General features: G+C 47.3%; 2 protein-coding genes across 3 annotated transcripts in view; both read left to right on the forward strand.

Moving 5' to 3' along the window:
* LOC142570726 (uncharacterized) overlaps positions 1 to 580 on the forward strand; it is a 175,172-nt gene extending 174,592 nt beyond the window's left edge. Inside the window, exon 11 of the mRNA XM_075679071.1 lies at positions 413 to 580. Coding sequence (XP_075535186.1) covers positions 413 to 580 — 168 coding nt within the window. The remainder of the gene's footprint in view (positions 1 to 412) is intronic.
* A 942-nt stretch (positions 581 to 1,522) lies between these two features.
* LOC142573168 (uncharacterized) overlaps positions 1,523 to 15,203 on the forward strand; it is a 275,915-nt gene continuing 262,234 nt past the window's right edge. For both annotated transcript variants that reach the window (XM_075682735.1, XM_075682737.1), the window contains exon 1: positions 1,523 to 1,780. In XM_075682735.1, coding sequence (XP_075538850.1) covers positions 1,552 to 1,780 — 229 coding nt within the window. In that variant the 5' untranslated portion in view covers positions 1,523 to 1,551. The remainder of the gene's footprint in view (positions 1,781 to 15,203) is intronic.

The raw sequence follows: 15,203 nt of genomic DNA on the forward strand, positions 1-15,203 counted from the left end.
TGCTGATAGGGCAAATGCGGAAAACTGGAAGACCGGGAAGACGGACGGTGCACTAACCTAAGCGCATGTACTAACGCACATGGAGAAAGCTACGGCAGCTAGGCTCGAGCACATGCAAGGTGGCCATATTGAAATGCCAATGGCGATATGGCAATTAAGATTTAGGGTCATACTCGATTCTAACGCGTAGACTATTTTTGGACCCATTTTCTCGGAAAAAAAGTATGCATTAGATTCGAGTGAATATGGTAAGTATTTGGAAGGGGAGTTCAATTATTCAGTCTGCTATAAGTATGCAATCATCAGAATTTGAAAAAACCAAGCATTCACATGCTTTTACTCACAATGCCTGAAAGGCTCCGTCACATCCAGGGAAAGCAGGCGTTGATATCAACATGGTCGCTTGATGCAGGTCTCGTCGGAGCAGCTGGAACGGCAGGCACGGGAGAGCACAGTTCGCCTGGAGTCGCTCCTGCGGGAGAGCGAGTCTCATCAGGCGGAACTGCGGCAGGAGCTGAATGGCAAGCATCAAGAGCTGCTTGATGCCCGTGCTGCCCACCTCGAGGCAAGCATTCTATGACCACACTTTCGATCGACCACCTTTGAAGAGGTCGCTTTCGTTGCTCTCTTGTTAGTTTGTGGCAAAGTCTGATGGTTGGTATGGTCAGAGGCTGCCACAACTGAAAGGCCACTCTCATGGCGATGTGTGGTCCAAGGTGGCAGGCATAAAGCTGGGCTGCCACAGCTGATGAGTTCAGGCTTAACTACTGAAGCGTGTGGATTTAAAGGAATCTATGGACTTTCTGATCTTATGTAAACTTTAATTTTCGTTTTGTGCATTCGCATGATGAGTAAACTGAAATTTCATGTCACCAGCACGTTGCTCTCAACGTAATGGAATGCGACATTGAAAGTATTGCTGAAAAAATTGCTCAAGAATGTGATTCATGTTGTCTTATGCTCGAACAGTTGTCCCCACTCATTTCCCATCCCATGTGAAATTTTATTTCAGTCGGCTTCTGTTAATTCACTGACAAGCACTGACACGATTGACAAAATTGGTTGAATTATCTGGCAGGTAGAAATAAACAAGGGGCAGGAAAAACGTCGACACATACCCATGATTCATGTGGCAGTATTGGCCCTTCTCTGTAACTCCCTCAAATGAAATGTGCGCCCAATTTTTATGTGTCCAATGGAGAAAACTAACGTAGAACTGACATTACAGCTCCTAAATGAAATACAAATCTAATGTGTGCCTGATTTTTTAGCAAGAAAAATGCACAGGGGCAGATAGTTTCCTGAAGTGAGCTCTGCCGTGATACAGCACCGGCATGCAGTAGAGCATATGAACTATGAACGCTGAAAAATTGGTTTTGGCTTGGCTTGATGTGTCGTCAAGGTGTCCTAGCACTATAAGAAAGATGCTAATCGGAAGCCCCTTGATATATTTTCATACTCTTGCATGCAGCAGCACTGCAACGTTGCGGTAAGGTAATGGTGAGGAACTGTGTGCAGGCGACGTCCCGTGCGGACGCTTTGTCCAAGGACATGGACGAGCTGCAGGAGCAGCTGTCTGTGTTGCGGCGAGATCGGGAGGTGCAGGCAGTCCAGCAGGCAGAGGCGCTGGCACGGCAGGTTGCCTCGCAGGAGAAGCTGCAGCAGCAGGCCCGCTCCGAGAGGGAGACACTCGAGGAAGCGGTGCAGCGCGCCCAGGCAAAAGCGGAGGCCCAGGCGGAAGCATGTTGCCGGGCCCGCAAGGACATAGACGCCCTGCAAGGTGAGGGGACCAGTGACGGGAGGCTTTGGTGGCCCTGTTTAACACTCTCTTGCCCATAGGAAAAGCAGCAGTTTCTGGGTAGCTTCGTAAATACTTCTTTTCCTATCACAGAGCATGCTTGATGACAAAATGTACAGCAGGAAATTGAAGAGGAAAAAATATTCTCTTTCCGACGGTACTTATCCCAAACCGCATGTTTAATAAAAAGAATGTGAAAAGAAAATCTAAACAACAAATTTGTTGAAAACAACAGAAACTTTATAAAAAAGCCATTGTTGCTTCATACAGAAAGACCCTAAACATTTTATAATATATATTTTCAATGCAAAGGACCTACGCAATATTCCAGCAAAATCTTTCGATGTAAAATATTTCTTGAGGTGTAAAAGAAAACATTAATTCGAGTGACTAGCCTTAGCACAGTGCCAAGGTTGACTCTCGGCCGTCTTTCCACATGAAACTCAATTCCTTGCACGGCCACCAGAAAATGATCCCATCCAAAGGATTTTAATACCCTGCAGATAAGAACTGTGACCTTTAGAACACACAGGATATCTTTATATCAGTGTACAGCAACCTTAAAATGCTTCGGTGAAGAAAGCAAAACCCTTCCTGAGATCTGATGAATCAAAGTTGTTTTCTGCGTCAGCACTGCTTCCAAAATCCAAAAACGCGTGTGCAGGTGCATTAGAATCAGTAGAAATTATATGTTTCCGTGTACAATTCGCACACCACCGCCGCCATCCTGGAAACTACAGGTGCTCATCACACTGACCATACTCCTTGTCCTGAGGTGCTTTAAAAATCTGTGCGCAATGGGAAAAGAAAACCGAAAACTGAAACTGACTAAATACCTCCTAAATAACCCAATAAATATCGCTAGTGTCTGGAAGCACTAGGAAAGCGGCAAAATACAAATTTGCAACCATCGATAGTGGGCTATTGATGGGAATAGGCGCAGACAGGAAAGTGATCAAGAGTACTGGCATGACATTTTCGTGGTGTCATTTTTTTTTTGCTAAGTAAAGGCTTAAACTCTCTGAACCTTTGTAAATGCAAATGAGTTTACCTCATTATGCATGTTTCTACGAACCAGTTTCAATTTCAGTACACTGAAAATGGACGCATGACTTATGCGTGATCAGGACACATGACATACTGCGTGATCACTGCACGCAATACTGTCGTTTATTTTTTTATGAGCAACACCATGCTATTGCCACAAAATGTTGCCACATTTTGTTCTGAGTCATGACATCACAATAAGGTCAATGAAACCAGGGCAGAAAATCGAGAACGAATTTGGTCTCACTTCCCAACCTTCATACATGCTATGTGTAATCTGTCAGTGTGAAAAGCATCCACCGTGGTGGCATAGTGGCTTCACCATTGCTTGCTAAGCCCGAGGGTTGGGGACCAAATCCAGGCCATGGCGTCCACATTTTTATGGAGGTGAAATGCAAAAAATGCCTGTATGCGGTGCATTGTGCACATGTTTAAGAACCCTAGCTGGGTAAAATGAATCTGTAGTCCCCTTCTACGGTGTGCCTCATAACCATATGGTGGTTTTGGTATGTAAAACCGAAGATATTATTTAAATTTTAAATGTGCGAAGCTTTTGACAGAGGTTCTCCAACTTTTAAGCATATTGCTCAGTACCCCTTTAAAAGGTCACTAAAGGCAATGTTAAGCCAACGTGGGCTGTTAAAATAGCATTGCAGAAACCCTGCAGCAGTTGTCTCGTGCCAAGAAAAGATTTAGTTTAACAGAAAATTGCATCTGAAGGCTCTGAATACCCTTATTGCAATTCAAATCTCCTGTTTCCCAACCGGGTAGTGTGGATGTTGCATATGCCATCACGGCCTGTTACCGCTGTCGGTGAGTAAAATGGTGCCCGACAGACAGAAGTACTGTTTCTTGTGCAAAATGCAAAAGCGCACAGCCATGGCGAAACCTAGCCAAGGTAGCAGGTTGTATTCACCGCTGAAACTGCCTTTGGTCACATGCCACGGACTGTTTGAGCATCGTGCGACATCACATGGATGCGGCATTCTCTGCTATTTGTAATTTGTGTTTCGCAAGCAAACAAAACCAGCGCAGCACTACGCAATAATGAAACTTACTGCAATATGAAAGCACGAGCAGTGCAAAGTCAAGCGAGAACAAAACCTTTTGACCGCCCACGTCGTTGTAAAGGGTGACGTCAGGAAGATCTTTTTCCTAAACATTGAATAGAACTGGACAAGTAGCATTTTCTTCCATCTTATAATGCAATGCAACGACTTTTTATTACGAGTGGTTGAGTACTAGTGGCAAAATTAAAATGAGGAGTGCCTGTGTCATCAGGTTAGTTAAAGCACGTTGGCAGTCTAGTTGGTTAGAATCCATGGTAGAGTGTATAAGTGCGACTGGACGAGGATGTAGAAAGAAATAGATACACAGGCACAGCGCTTCACTTTCAACTATAGATTTTATTTTTGCACGCATCGATAAATATATACCATGCGAGCGGAAACAAACGTAACAGCAAAAAGAAAAATCTGTGTATCTGTTTCTTTCTACGTCCTCGTCCAGTCGCGCTTATGCACTCTACCATGGATCAGGTTAGTACTTGAATGTCCCGGGAAAGTCTCAAATCGTCTCCTGCATTTACTTCAGTTTCTCGATTACTAAAGCTCTGTTCATGATTATGTCGATGCCTTGACATTCTTGAGCATTAATCTATTGCTTTAGCTTGACTTAACATTGATGTGTCCCTTTAAGGGCAGCCATGCTGATCGGAACCAACTTCCCAATTTATGAATTGATTTAGATGAAATTTGGTGCACGTGTTAGCAATGCTATGCCTACCAATCTCTGGAGATGTGGCCGTGATATCTCAGAAACTTTCCAATTCCAACCTTTTTCCATTTTAGCCTTTGCAAGCAGCCAGCCTGTGGAGCTTGGGAGTTACAACAGAAGTTTGGTTGAGCTTTGAAAATATTCTCAAATACATGCTACACGCTGCGAAATTCAAACAAATTTTTCCTTGCCCAGCAAGATAATTTTAAATTTACACTACTTGTCAAGTAATTGGACAGATGCAAATTGTGTACTCACAAAAGAGCACTTCAGAAAATATAACAGGCATCAGTTAAATAAACAAGTCTTATCACTGTAGGCAGCATTGGCTGAAAAGTATAAGAAAACAAGTGGGGTCTAAATACTTGCAACGGTTGTTGAGATATCGGCTTTGCAAGCACAGTATATGGGTGAAAATACATTTCCGAGAAGAAATACATTTGAAGTTATACACTGCATTTATTTGTCTAGATGCCACCACTCCTGTAGTATTTTTTGTCTGGTTGACTTCGTGGCTTGTTAGCTGTATTCTGCTTTGTCTGGAGTGCTTTCTTTTTGCGGGAAGCATATTTTTCAGCTGCATGACGAAGGGCACGTCCTGAAGGTTGTATTGTCGTATTGACCGAAGGTGGAAGTCAGACTCCAGCCATCCCAAAGTAAAAAGCCGTTTATTTAACATATACAACCAACATATATAATGAAGAACAGAAGCTCCCCCTGGGGAATAAAGAACTGAAATGAATAACGAAACTGAATATAACATACTCCCTCCCTTATGTTTAGTGATTAGTTGTTAGTAACTATTAGTAAGAAAAACATAAAGTCATGCACACTGTACTTATTTACACATATTTACAAACTATGTACACTACGTCAGACCGCCAACTAGTTGGTCTGATAGTGTTGGAGCCAGGCCGGTGGCCGGCGCTATCGGGTCAGCCGCTTTGGACGTCGAACTGGCGACGAGCTCGTAGACTGCTGCTGCGGTATGCCAGGAGACCATGCCTGCGTCCTGGGAGAAGGCGGATGTAGCACGGTAGGCTGCTGCACATCAGGGGACCGCGGCTGCGGCGTGGCGGACTGCAGTGCATCAGGAAGCTGCGGCGTGGCAGGCTGCAGCGAATCAGGAGACCGCGGCTGTGGCGTGGCAGACGGTAGCACATCAGGAAGCTGCGGCGTGGCGGGCTGCAGCGCATCAGGAGACCGCGGCTGCGGCGTGGCAGGTTGGCCTGGTTCCCAGGTGCCCCCTCCGGAATTCGGGAAAGCTTGGAGGCATTCCACGTCTGGCCGTCTCCAAGTCGGTAGGAGGCTGGTCCCGTGCTCTCGATCACTTTAGTTGGTGAAGAAAAGACGCAGTCTCCCTTGAAACGAACGGACGGTTTTTTAATGCGGACAAAATCGCCTACGGCTATCTTCGTCTTCTTGGTGGCTCTCCTTTTTTCTGTGTAGTGCTTGCTGCTCTGCTGTTGACGCCTAACCCTTTGACAAAGTCGCGCCAACTCCTTGGCTGGGTCTTCAGCAAATGCTGGTGCTGAGAAACCCACGACATCCAGCCTGGTTCGGGGCATTCTACCATGCAGCAGGACTGCTGGGGCGACCGCGGTGGTGGCGTGTGGAGTACAGCGGTAAATGGCAAGGTATTCTGTGACAGCTTGCCGGAGTGGTCGTCTTTCGAGGAGTGAAACTTGAATGAAATTCTTCAATGTGTGATTGAAATGTTGTTTGCCCATTGGCTTGGGGGTAGTATACCGAAGGATGCGAAAGACGGATGCCTCAGGAAAGTGATGAATTCACGCGAAGTGAACTGAGGTCCATTGTCGCAAACAATCTTTTCTCGGTAGCCTTCACGGGCAAAAACACTTGTTAAAAAGTATTTCATGGTGCTCGTGGACACTTCGCTGCAAAAATATACCTCTGGCCATTTAGAATGGTAGTCAACAAGCGTTACAGCAAATCTGTTGGTGTGAGCTGCATGCTCCAAAGGACCAACAATATCTAGGCCAAGCTTCTGCCACGGTCGCTCAGGCCATTCAACAAGTTGCAACGGTGCTGGTGATGTTTTGGTGGACTTATCTGCCTCCAGGCAGATGTGGAAGTTTTTTACTGCCGTTTCCACTTGCTTATCCATTCGTGGCCATCAGAACCGCTCACGCAGTCGCGCCTTCGTGCGCGTGATACCCGGATGTGTCTCGTGTGCAATGCCGATGATCTGAGCCGTGAGGGAGGACGGAACAACGAGGCGCTCTCCACGCAGTAGCAGGTTATCGACAACTGAAAGTTCTTCCCGAATGGCGTAGAATGGTTTCGCCTCTTCTGGTATGGACTTCTTTGGCGGCCAGGAACTCAGCACGAATGACTTGACGGTTTCCAGGCAACTGTCGATGAGGGCGGCCTGCCTAAACGTCTCCTTTGCCACGCAGGCTGGCTCAATGAAAGACAATTTCTTCCTCATTAGCAATCTCTGCCTCCAAGGTAGGTGCTGGTAGTCGAGAAAGTGCATCTGCTACAGTGTTTGTGGACCCCTTGCGGTATTCAACAGTGAAATTGTAGCAAAGCAATTGTGCACTCCAGCGTGCGATTCAGAGTGGGCGTCTTCCATGTCCTTGTGACGACAGCAAGGACACCAGTGCCTGGTGGTCTGTTTGAATTGTGAAATGGCGACCCCAAAGGTACGTGTGCCATCGCTCACACGCCCAAATACATGCAAGAACTTCTTGTTCACCGACTGAATATTTTCCCTCCGCAGGCTTCAGTGTACGAGATGCGAAAGAGACTGTGCTGAGCTCGTGGCCACTTTGTTGCTGCAGGACTGCTCTCAACCCACAGTCCGACGCATCGGTCAACACAATAACTGGAAGTGGTGGATCGAACATCTGGAGGACTGTACTCGACGAAAGCATTTGTTTGACCCTCCTGAAACTGCTGTCTGCTTCGGCAGACCAGATGAATGGCTCATTTTTGCGAAGTAAGACTCTCATAGGCTCAACCACTTGTGCCAAGTGCGGAACAAACTTGGAGTAGTATTCTGCGAGACCCAGGAACGAAGGGTGGCAACATCATTTGGCACTGGTATGTTAACTATAGAGTCTACCTTCTCTAGAAATGGCGAGATGCCACGTGCAGTGACCTTGTGCCCTAGAAACGCAAGTTCTGGAACGTCCTATATCTTTAACGTCGTGTGTAAGTAAACTGATGGAATGCATTGCCCTTAACCGTCTCAACTGGCACTTAGAAAACAGCAGTGCTTTTCCTTACACAATGACAGGCTTTAGATCACATGTTAGCAATCAGGATACCATGCTTCGTATCTCGGAAGATGTGCATCAAAATCACAGTCTCGAGCAAACCAGAGTAATTGCAGGTGTAGATATACACAAGGCGTTCGACCACGTGAAACACTCCACCATCCTCAAGAACCTCTTGACCTTACGAACCGGCGCCCACCTCTACAATTATATTAAAGATTTTCTTACCGGTTGCTCTATACAAATTCAAATCTATGGAGAGCTTTCAGCGCCATACCCTCTGAGTACAGGAGTCCCTCAAGGCTCAATCCTATCACCCATTCTCTTCAATATTGCTTTGCTCGATCTGCCTGCCCGGCTCTCTTCCATCACACTACTCGAACACAATATTTATGCAGACGATATTACTATATGGTGTTATAAGGGGTCCCTAGGAGAGCAGGAGCACACCATCCAGTCAGGCTTAGATGCCATTCACGAATAAGTTAACGGTATTGGGCTTAGGTGTTCTCCAACAAAATCTGAGTACATAGTAGTAACTAATCAAATAGGCCGCCGCGTGGAAGAGCAGCGCCAAAGCATCAGTCTCCATATCGAACACACTGAAATACCGCGCCGATCTAACATCAAAATACTGGGCTTCATCCTTCAGGATGACGGTAGAGCTGAAGTATGGTTGGAAAAAACGATCCGACAACTAAACCAGATATACCACATGCTATCTAGAGTAACACGTAAACACAGAGGACTAAAGGAGCAAGAACTTCGAAGGATTATTGAAGCGCTTGTCTACTCCCGTGTGCTCTACCAACTTCCATATCAATCTCTCACTAAGACCCAGCACTTCAAATTAGAAACGGCGCTCCGCAAATATACGAGATTAGCTTTAGGAGTACCCCGATTAGCTGCAAACGACCTTGCGGCCGCCACTGGGATTTTCAACACACTTGATGAACGCATTACAATTTGCAGACAAGCGCATATTCAAAGGCTTCAAACATCCCCACAAGGGCGCAAACTGCTCGAACATCAACGATACCAGACAGGTGCCCTACCGCCTTTTCCACCATTGTATTGACCACCATGGGACTCACTACCCAGATTCACGGTCCTACCCATACCACAACATATGCAGCCGCAAAAACACAAAGCTCGCCGCTCCCAGTGAGTCAAACGAATAAATAGGGAAAACCCACTACCAAACACTACGTATTATTATAGGGACGCTAGTCACTCGGAGGGTAGATGTCTAACTGCAGTAGTCGGCCCTGACTACGAGCATGTAAACGCACACATAGGAGTCCCCGACCCATCCGACGCAGAGGCTCTTGCTATTCTCGAAGCAGTCACCCGGCCTCATCATCCTACCCAACGCATCTTAATTCGTACCGATAGCCAAGATGCATGCTGCATGTTTCGCGACAACTTGCTACCTGAGCATATACACAGCCTATTTCAATGTCACTTGGATGCACACCCTTCGCACTGTGTTACTTTGCAGTGGATACCTGGGCACCAAGGCATGGGGGGAACACCCGAGCTCATGAGCTCACCCGCATAGTTAGTTTTCCGGGTCCCCCATGCCTATGACCATCCGAATTTAACCCAAGGGAACACAGAAAGACTTTGCACAAGGAACGCACATCACTTTTAAAGCAACTTCGCGCCAATGCCGTCGCCTTTATTACTCCCCCTGCTAACCTCTCGCAAGAAGACAGTGATATTCTCTAAAGACTTCAAACAAACTGAATAGTGACTCCTCTTTTCTGTCACTATATTCAAGGCCTACCTGGGCCACCGAAATGCCCGAACTGCATGGAATATCCGTCCCTAGAGCATTGTCTATGGCATTGCCCTCACACTCAACCCAAACTGCAGTCAGCCCTCTCTAACATTCCCACTAACATCAAGCTACGGTCATGGACGGACTGGCTCACTCCACCACCCCATGCAACTAACATTCTCCTGCCGGTGCTTATCCAGCACGTCAGAGATGTGTTGGGTGAGGACTGGTAGCTGACCGACCAGGGTTGAGCGCTGGACGCTGGCGTAAAAATAAATGTTTTTTCTCTCTCTCTCTGTGCTGTCAAGGTGCAAAAGAACCTGATGGTAAGCGGAAGCCAAATCAAGTTTTGAGAAGTGTGTAGCGCCTACCAAAGTGTGAAGCAGCTCCTCTGTGTGGGGCGATGGGAAACTGTCTGGAACAATAGCTTTGTTCGGCTCTCGAAGGTCTACACATATTCTGATGTTACCATCTTGTTAACAACAACAATGGGGGACACCCATTCAGAAGCATCGATGCGCATGATGATGTCAAGGCTCAGCAACCTCTGAAGCTCATTTGATACTGGTGACCGGAGAGAATATGGCAGACGGCGAAGCTTCGAAGTTACAGGCTGTACGCCTTGCTGTGTCTTGATGCGATGCGTGAACCACTTAGCAAGACCCAAGTCGGGACTGAAAAGTGAACTGAACTCATGTGCTAAGACTGGCGGAAGAGCTATGTTACGGGGCTGCGTGCTTGACGGTGTGGAAATGGAACAGGATAGCAGTTCAATGACAGTCGGCAGCAGAGCAACGGACGTGTATAAGCACTTGAGAGTAGAACCCTCAATGCAAAGATCCAAGGCTTTAATGCCGTCAAGACCAATCAGACAAGTTCCTCGATGAACAAATAAAAACGCAGCGACGCTGTGCGGCCTTTAAAGTGAACGTCTGCCTGGAAACAACCTAGCACGGGAATCGGCCGTTGAGAGTAGTCAGACTAACATGCGGAGCAGGCAGGAGCGAAACGCTCTGAAAATATCGACTGAATTGTTGCTCCGACAGGATTGAAACAGACGACCCCGAATCAACAAGGAATGTCAAAGTGACATTCGCGACTTGCACTTAAATATTAATTCCGCTACGCACGGAATGTTGCGCAGTCAAAACTTCCTTAGCACTGCTAGATGACGAAACATCTTCATGAAATTCAACTTCACGGACTTGGTCTTGCATTCGGGTTAGCTTGCAGTTGCATACCCCTTGAAAGTGTCCCTTGCGACCGCAAAACGAACAAGTCTTGCCATTCGCTGGGCACTGCGGCACTAAAGCCCCTCCATACACGTTTCCGCTGACCAGGTTAAGTACCGCCAACCTGCCCTCCTCCTCCACGCCCCTCTCCCACTCACCCCCTTAGCTTCCGGCGTCAAGCGGAACTTACGTAGCTGCAGCTTCCTGTTCTGAGTGGAAGTGACACTTTGTTTTTTAGCGTTGTTTACTTTCGCGCCGCTGGAGAGGCTTTAATTGCACGAGCTGCGGTTGAAACTGCGAATGCGATTCCATCCAAGAACCACCGCCTACTGTAACCAGCGATCTGCTCGTGTTCGCTGCTTCGCGTCCACCTGCGACGGGTTGTGGCACAATCGACAACGTACAGCGGAATGTAGTGCCTGGGCGCTTGGAGACCACTGCCGTTTTTCGTGCATTTGGACAACAGCGACCGCGAACTACTACTTCAGCGGAATACAACAGCTTGTCCCCTTTGCATTCTTCTTATGGTGACTGCCACAGCTCTGCTAAGCACGCGCGGGCGTCTCACCATCGTCTAACAGCAGTCAAAGCAGAAATTCCCGCAGCGCAACTACAGGAAGCAAAAACGCCGGAACCGGAAATTTTTAAACCGGAAATGCCGGAACCGGAAATACCGGAACCGGATTTGGTGTGAGGTGAAAAGGCGTCGCACAACAAAGGTTGTCACTACTTAAGAAAGCGGCGGTGGCGCGTAGATGGAGGGGCTTTATGCGGCACTGACGCAATGTTTGTCCCTCGAGCCACATTGTAAACAATGTGGCGAACCGGAGCGGCTACTCTGTTCTCGGTTCCGCTCAGGGGGGCAGTTCCGCTGCGGTGCACATGAGCCGCCCGCGCTCCTCGTTAAGTTCTGCTCAAAGGTGGCTGCTGGTTGTGAATTCCTTTTTTTCGAAGAATGCGAGGGTGGTTTACGATGCTGCCGCAATGAAATTGCTTCGACCGAAGCAGAAAGCTCCTTTAGCTCTTCAGCCGCCTGTTCAAACTGAAGCGCAATTCGAACTGAATTCTCGAATGAAAGTGTGGAACCCTCGAGCAGTAACCGCTCATGTACGCGAGTGGAAGTTACGCCGGCAACGAATTGATCCCGCAGAGCATCATCTTGCGAGGCAAACGAACAATGTGACGCTAGCTCCCATAGAGCGGCAACAAAGTCATGAACGGACTCGCCTGTGTGTTGGTTGCGGTGGTGAAAGCGATGACGCTCTATGATAATGTTGCGCGACGTAGAAAACTGGTGCCGTAACGCAGCGAGTGCAGAGTCGTATTCGTCAGGAGGGGCCACGACAGACTTGTCATCGGCGAGTGCTGCGGCACTTGGCGCTGCCGGTTCTGCGGCGCTGGTCCTTGCATGTATCGTCTGATAAATACGCTGGCCCTCCGCCCCCAAACAATGCAAAAGAATAGCCTTGTTTTGCTCCGGCTTGAATGCGGCGGCTCCCATGGCAATGACAGACGGCCGGGTGTCGGAAGGAAAAACGGTGGCGGAGCAAGCCCGGTGAAGCTCATGATGGGCTGATACAGACGGCGCAGCGGGGCTGGGGTACGTTCATGACATCCTCGTCGCCAATGTGGTATTGACCGAAGGTGGAAGTCAGACTCCAGCCGTCCTGAAGGAAAAAGCTGTTTATTTAACATATACAACCAATATATATAATGAAGAACAGAACTGCCCCCTGGGTAATAAAGAACTGAAATGAATAATGAAACTGAATATAACATGTATGCCCAGTGAGGAACAGAACGCTGTTTAGAAACGGAACAGTGCTGCTACGAAAATGACGCACTGCTTCGCTGGTAGTCGTTTCAGCTGCTATCAGCAATGCATTTTTGTCTTTTGGTACGATGGGCTATATCAAAGGTAGCAAGCTTTCTGCTGCATTCTGCGTCTTCCTTTTGCAGCGCTTCACTAGTTGAGACTCAGAAAGCTGCTGGAAAATTGGCAAGATTTGCGCAGCTAATGGTGTCTGAGCTTGTACTTGTGGGTAGGTCAAGACTCTCTTTAGGCACTGCTGCCATGTGCTTACACACGCTCGTAGGTCCAGGGGGACAAAGTATGGGCGGTTTTTCTTCTTGTCAGTCGATGTCATGTGGCGGAATCTTGCCATGACTGCCCTCTTCGTGCCTTCGATGTGGTCGTTTTGCAGAGCCATTCCATAGCGTATTGTTGTCTTTTTGACGATGTCTTGGGCACGGCCCCTCCTGCCACTGAGTCATCGCATGTGAATACCGAATAGTAGATTTTGTATCGAATATAAATCAAATCAAGAAAAAAAAACGAATATTGAATCGATATCGAATATCAGAAAATTTGTCACAAAATTGAATGCTTACAAACTTTAGGCAAGAAAAAATATGGTGCTGCCCGTGCTAGGGAGTCTCTCCTAGCATTGCATAACAAGAATGTAGCAAGCTATCAGTAACATACGTACCTAGAAATCAAGATGTACAGTAAGGACCAGCTTTATTAACCCTTTGAAGGTCGATTTTTTTCGCCATATGCGACTGCCCAGGGTCGATTTTTTTTATTGCAGATTACGATTCTTCTTAGATTTATTTCAAAAAAAAAAATTTACCACAATTCTTCTAGGGTGACCATAAAGTGAGAAAAAATATTTTGCGTTGGTATATATGCCCTCTTCATTCGTGAATAAGAACAATAAAAAAGGAAATAAACTTATCAGAATTTTATGCACATAGTTCGAGGCTTTGAAAATCCTCACACGTGAATATTTCGCAAGCCTCAAATGTTACTGCTCTTACACTAATACGTACGTCCATAGCGTAATCGAACTGGGTAGGTGCGCGCACTCAAGAAAACTGTTTGGTTGTGTGCTCATCAAAAAAAGCAATACGTGGGACAAACTTCCGCTAGTCTTCATCTTATTGCCAACCAGCTAGGGCAATTAGTTTTTGCGAGTCTTAAAAAAAGGAAAAGAAACGGAAACGCATGCTTGGCGGCATCCTTCCTATGCGCACCCCTGTGAGCACTAAACGAGCGAGAAACAAGAGGTCGCCCTTTAAGCGATTAGGAACGAGATAGCCATCACTTTGCAAGCGTAAGAAGCTGAAACCGCTCTCGAAACAAAATCCAAACGGCCGCCCGCCCACGCGCACGCCATTGCGCGAGCGGTAGTATATAGACGTGCGGGATCAAACTAGCGCTAAAACAAAGCATGCAACAAAAGCCGTGAGAGGGAGGCGCGCAAAAAAAATTCCCTGTATCCCCACATAGTGGCAGCACATGACAGAAAAGAAAAAGTTGGGAAATTGGCGTGCCTTTTGGATGTACAGACGGCGCCGTAAATATACGGCATCAACCATTTTCGGACTTGTTCGCGGCGCCATATATTTGTGTCATTGACCGTCAAAGGGTTAAAGGAAACTCCAAGTTAGTATGCTAGCACTGATTAGCGCAGCTCAGTTCTAGTACAGTCGCCGACTGATTTTTCGGACTCCAAAAATTCGGACATGCTCAATTATTCGGTGCTTCACGGTACCGCCATTCTCCCTATAGACCGTAACATATAACAGCTGCCAAAAGTTTGGACTCCTTGCAGCCTCTTGTTTGATTTTTTGGACGCTTCTTAAGTCAAGTCGATCGATGGCACTTGCCCCCACAGACTCTGACCGGTGCATGGTTCGACTTGCTGAACGCCATTTTTGTTTTGAAGTGAGCCTCCTTGCTGCCCCACGACGAGGCGCTAGTGCAAATCCCTGCTCATCATCATCCTGTCTGCCTGGTTCGGTAGAGTGGCTACAGCAGTTTCTGTCTCAGCTTGGTAAGCCAAGTCAAGGCAATTCAGCAGCTGATTTGTTTCTTTGTGTACGACGCTGCGCGTAGACCACGCTTTTAGTTTGTGCGACTGGTGTCGGTGTGATGGCATGATGGTGTTTGCTTTGTGCGCTGTGTCGAGGTTGCAGTGATCCAACGTGGCATACAGAAACATTGCACCAAGTGTCTAATGGCACCGACAGTGCCCGCACAGGACTAGGGTGTTGTAAAAAAATTGAAGGTTCTTTACAGAGCACGCCTCTCGAGCCGCATGCTCCTCTGCGCTGGCAAGCAGTACGCTGTTAGCCTTCTGTCGGCAATAAACATGCTTGCAGATAGATGCCTGGAAGGCGGTGATCCCTGTCACTCCACACAACTGCTTTCGGCACGCTGGATTTGTTGTAATCGATGAAGCAGGTGCTGTGGAGGCCCAGGATCTGTCGCCTTCCAATGTGCCCCCTACTGACACCGAAAATATTCTTCGAGACTT

This window comes from Dermacentor variabilis, chromosome 2, assembly GCF_050947875.1.
Source record: "Dermacentor variabilis isolate Ectoservices chromosome 2, ASM5094787v1, whole genome shotgun sequence".
Classification (NCBI taxonomy): Eukaryota; Metazoa; Arthropoda; class Arachnida; order Ixodida; family Ixodidae; genus Dermacentor; species Dermacentor variabilis.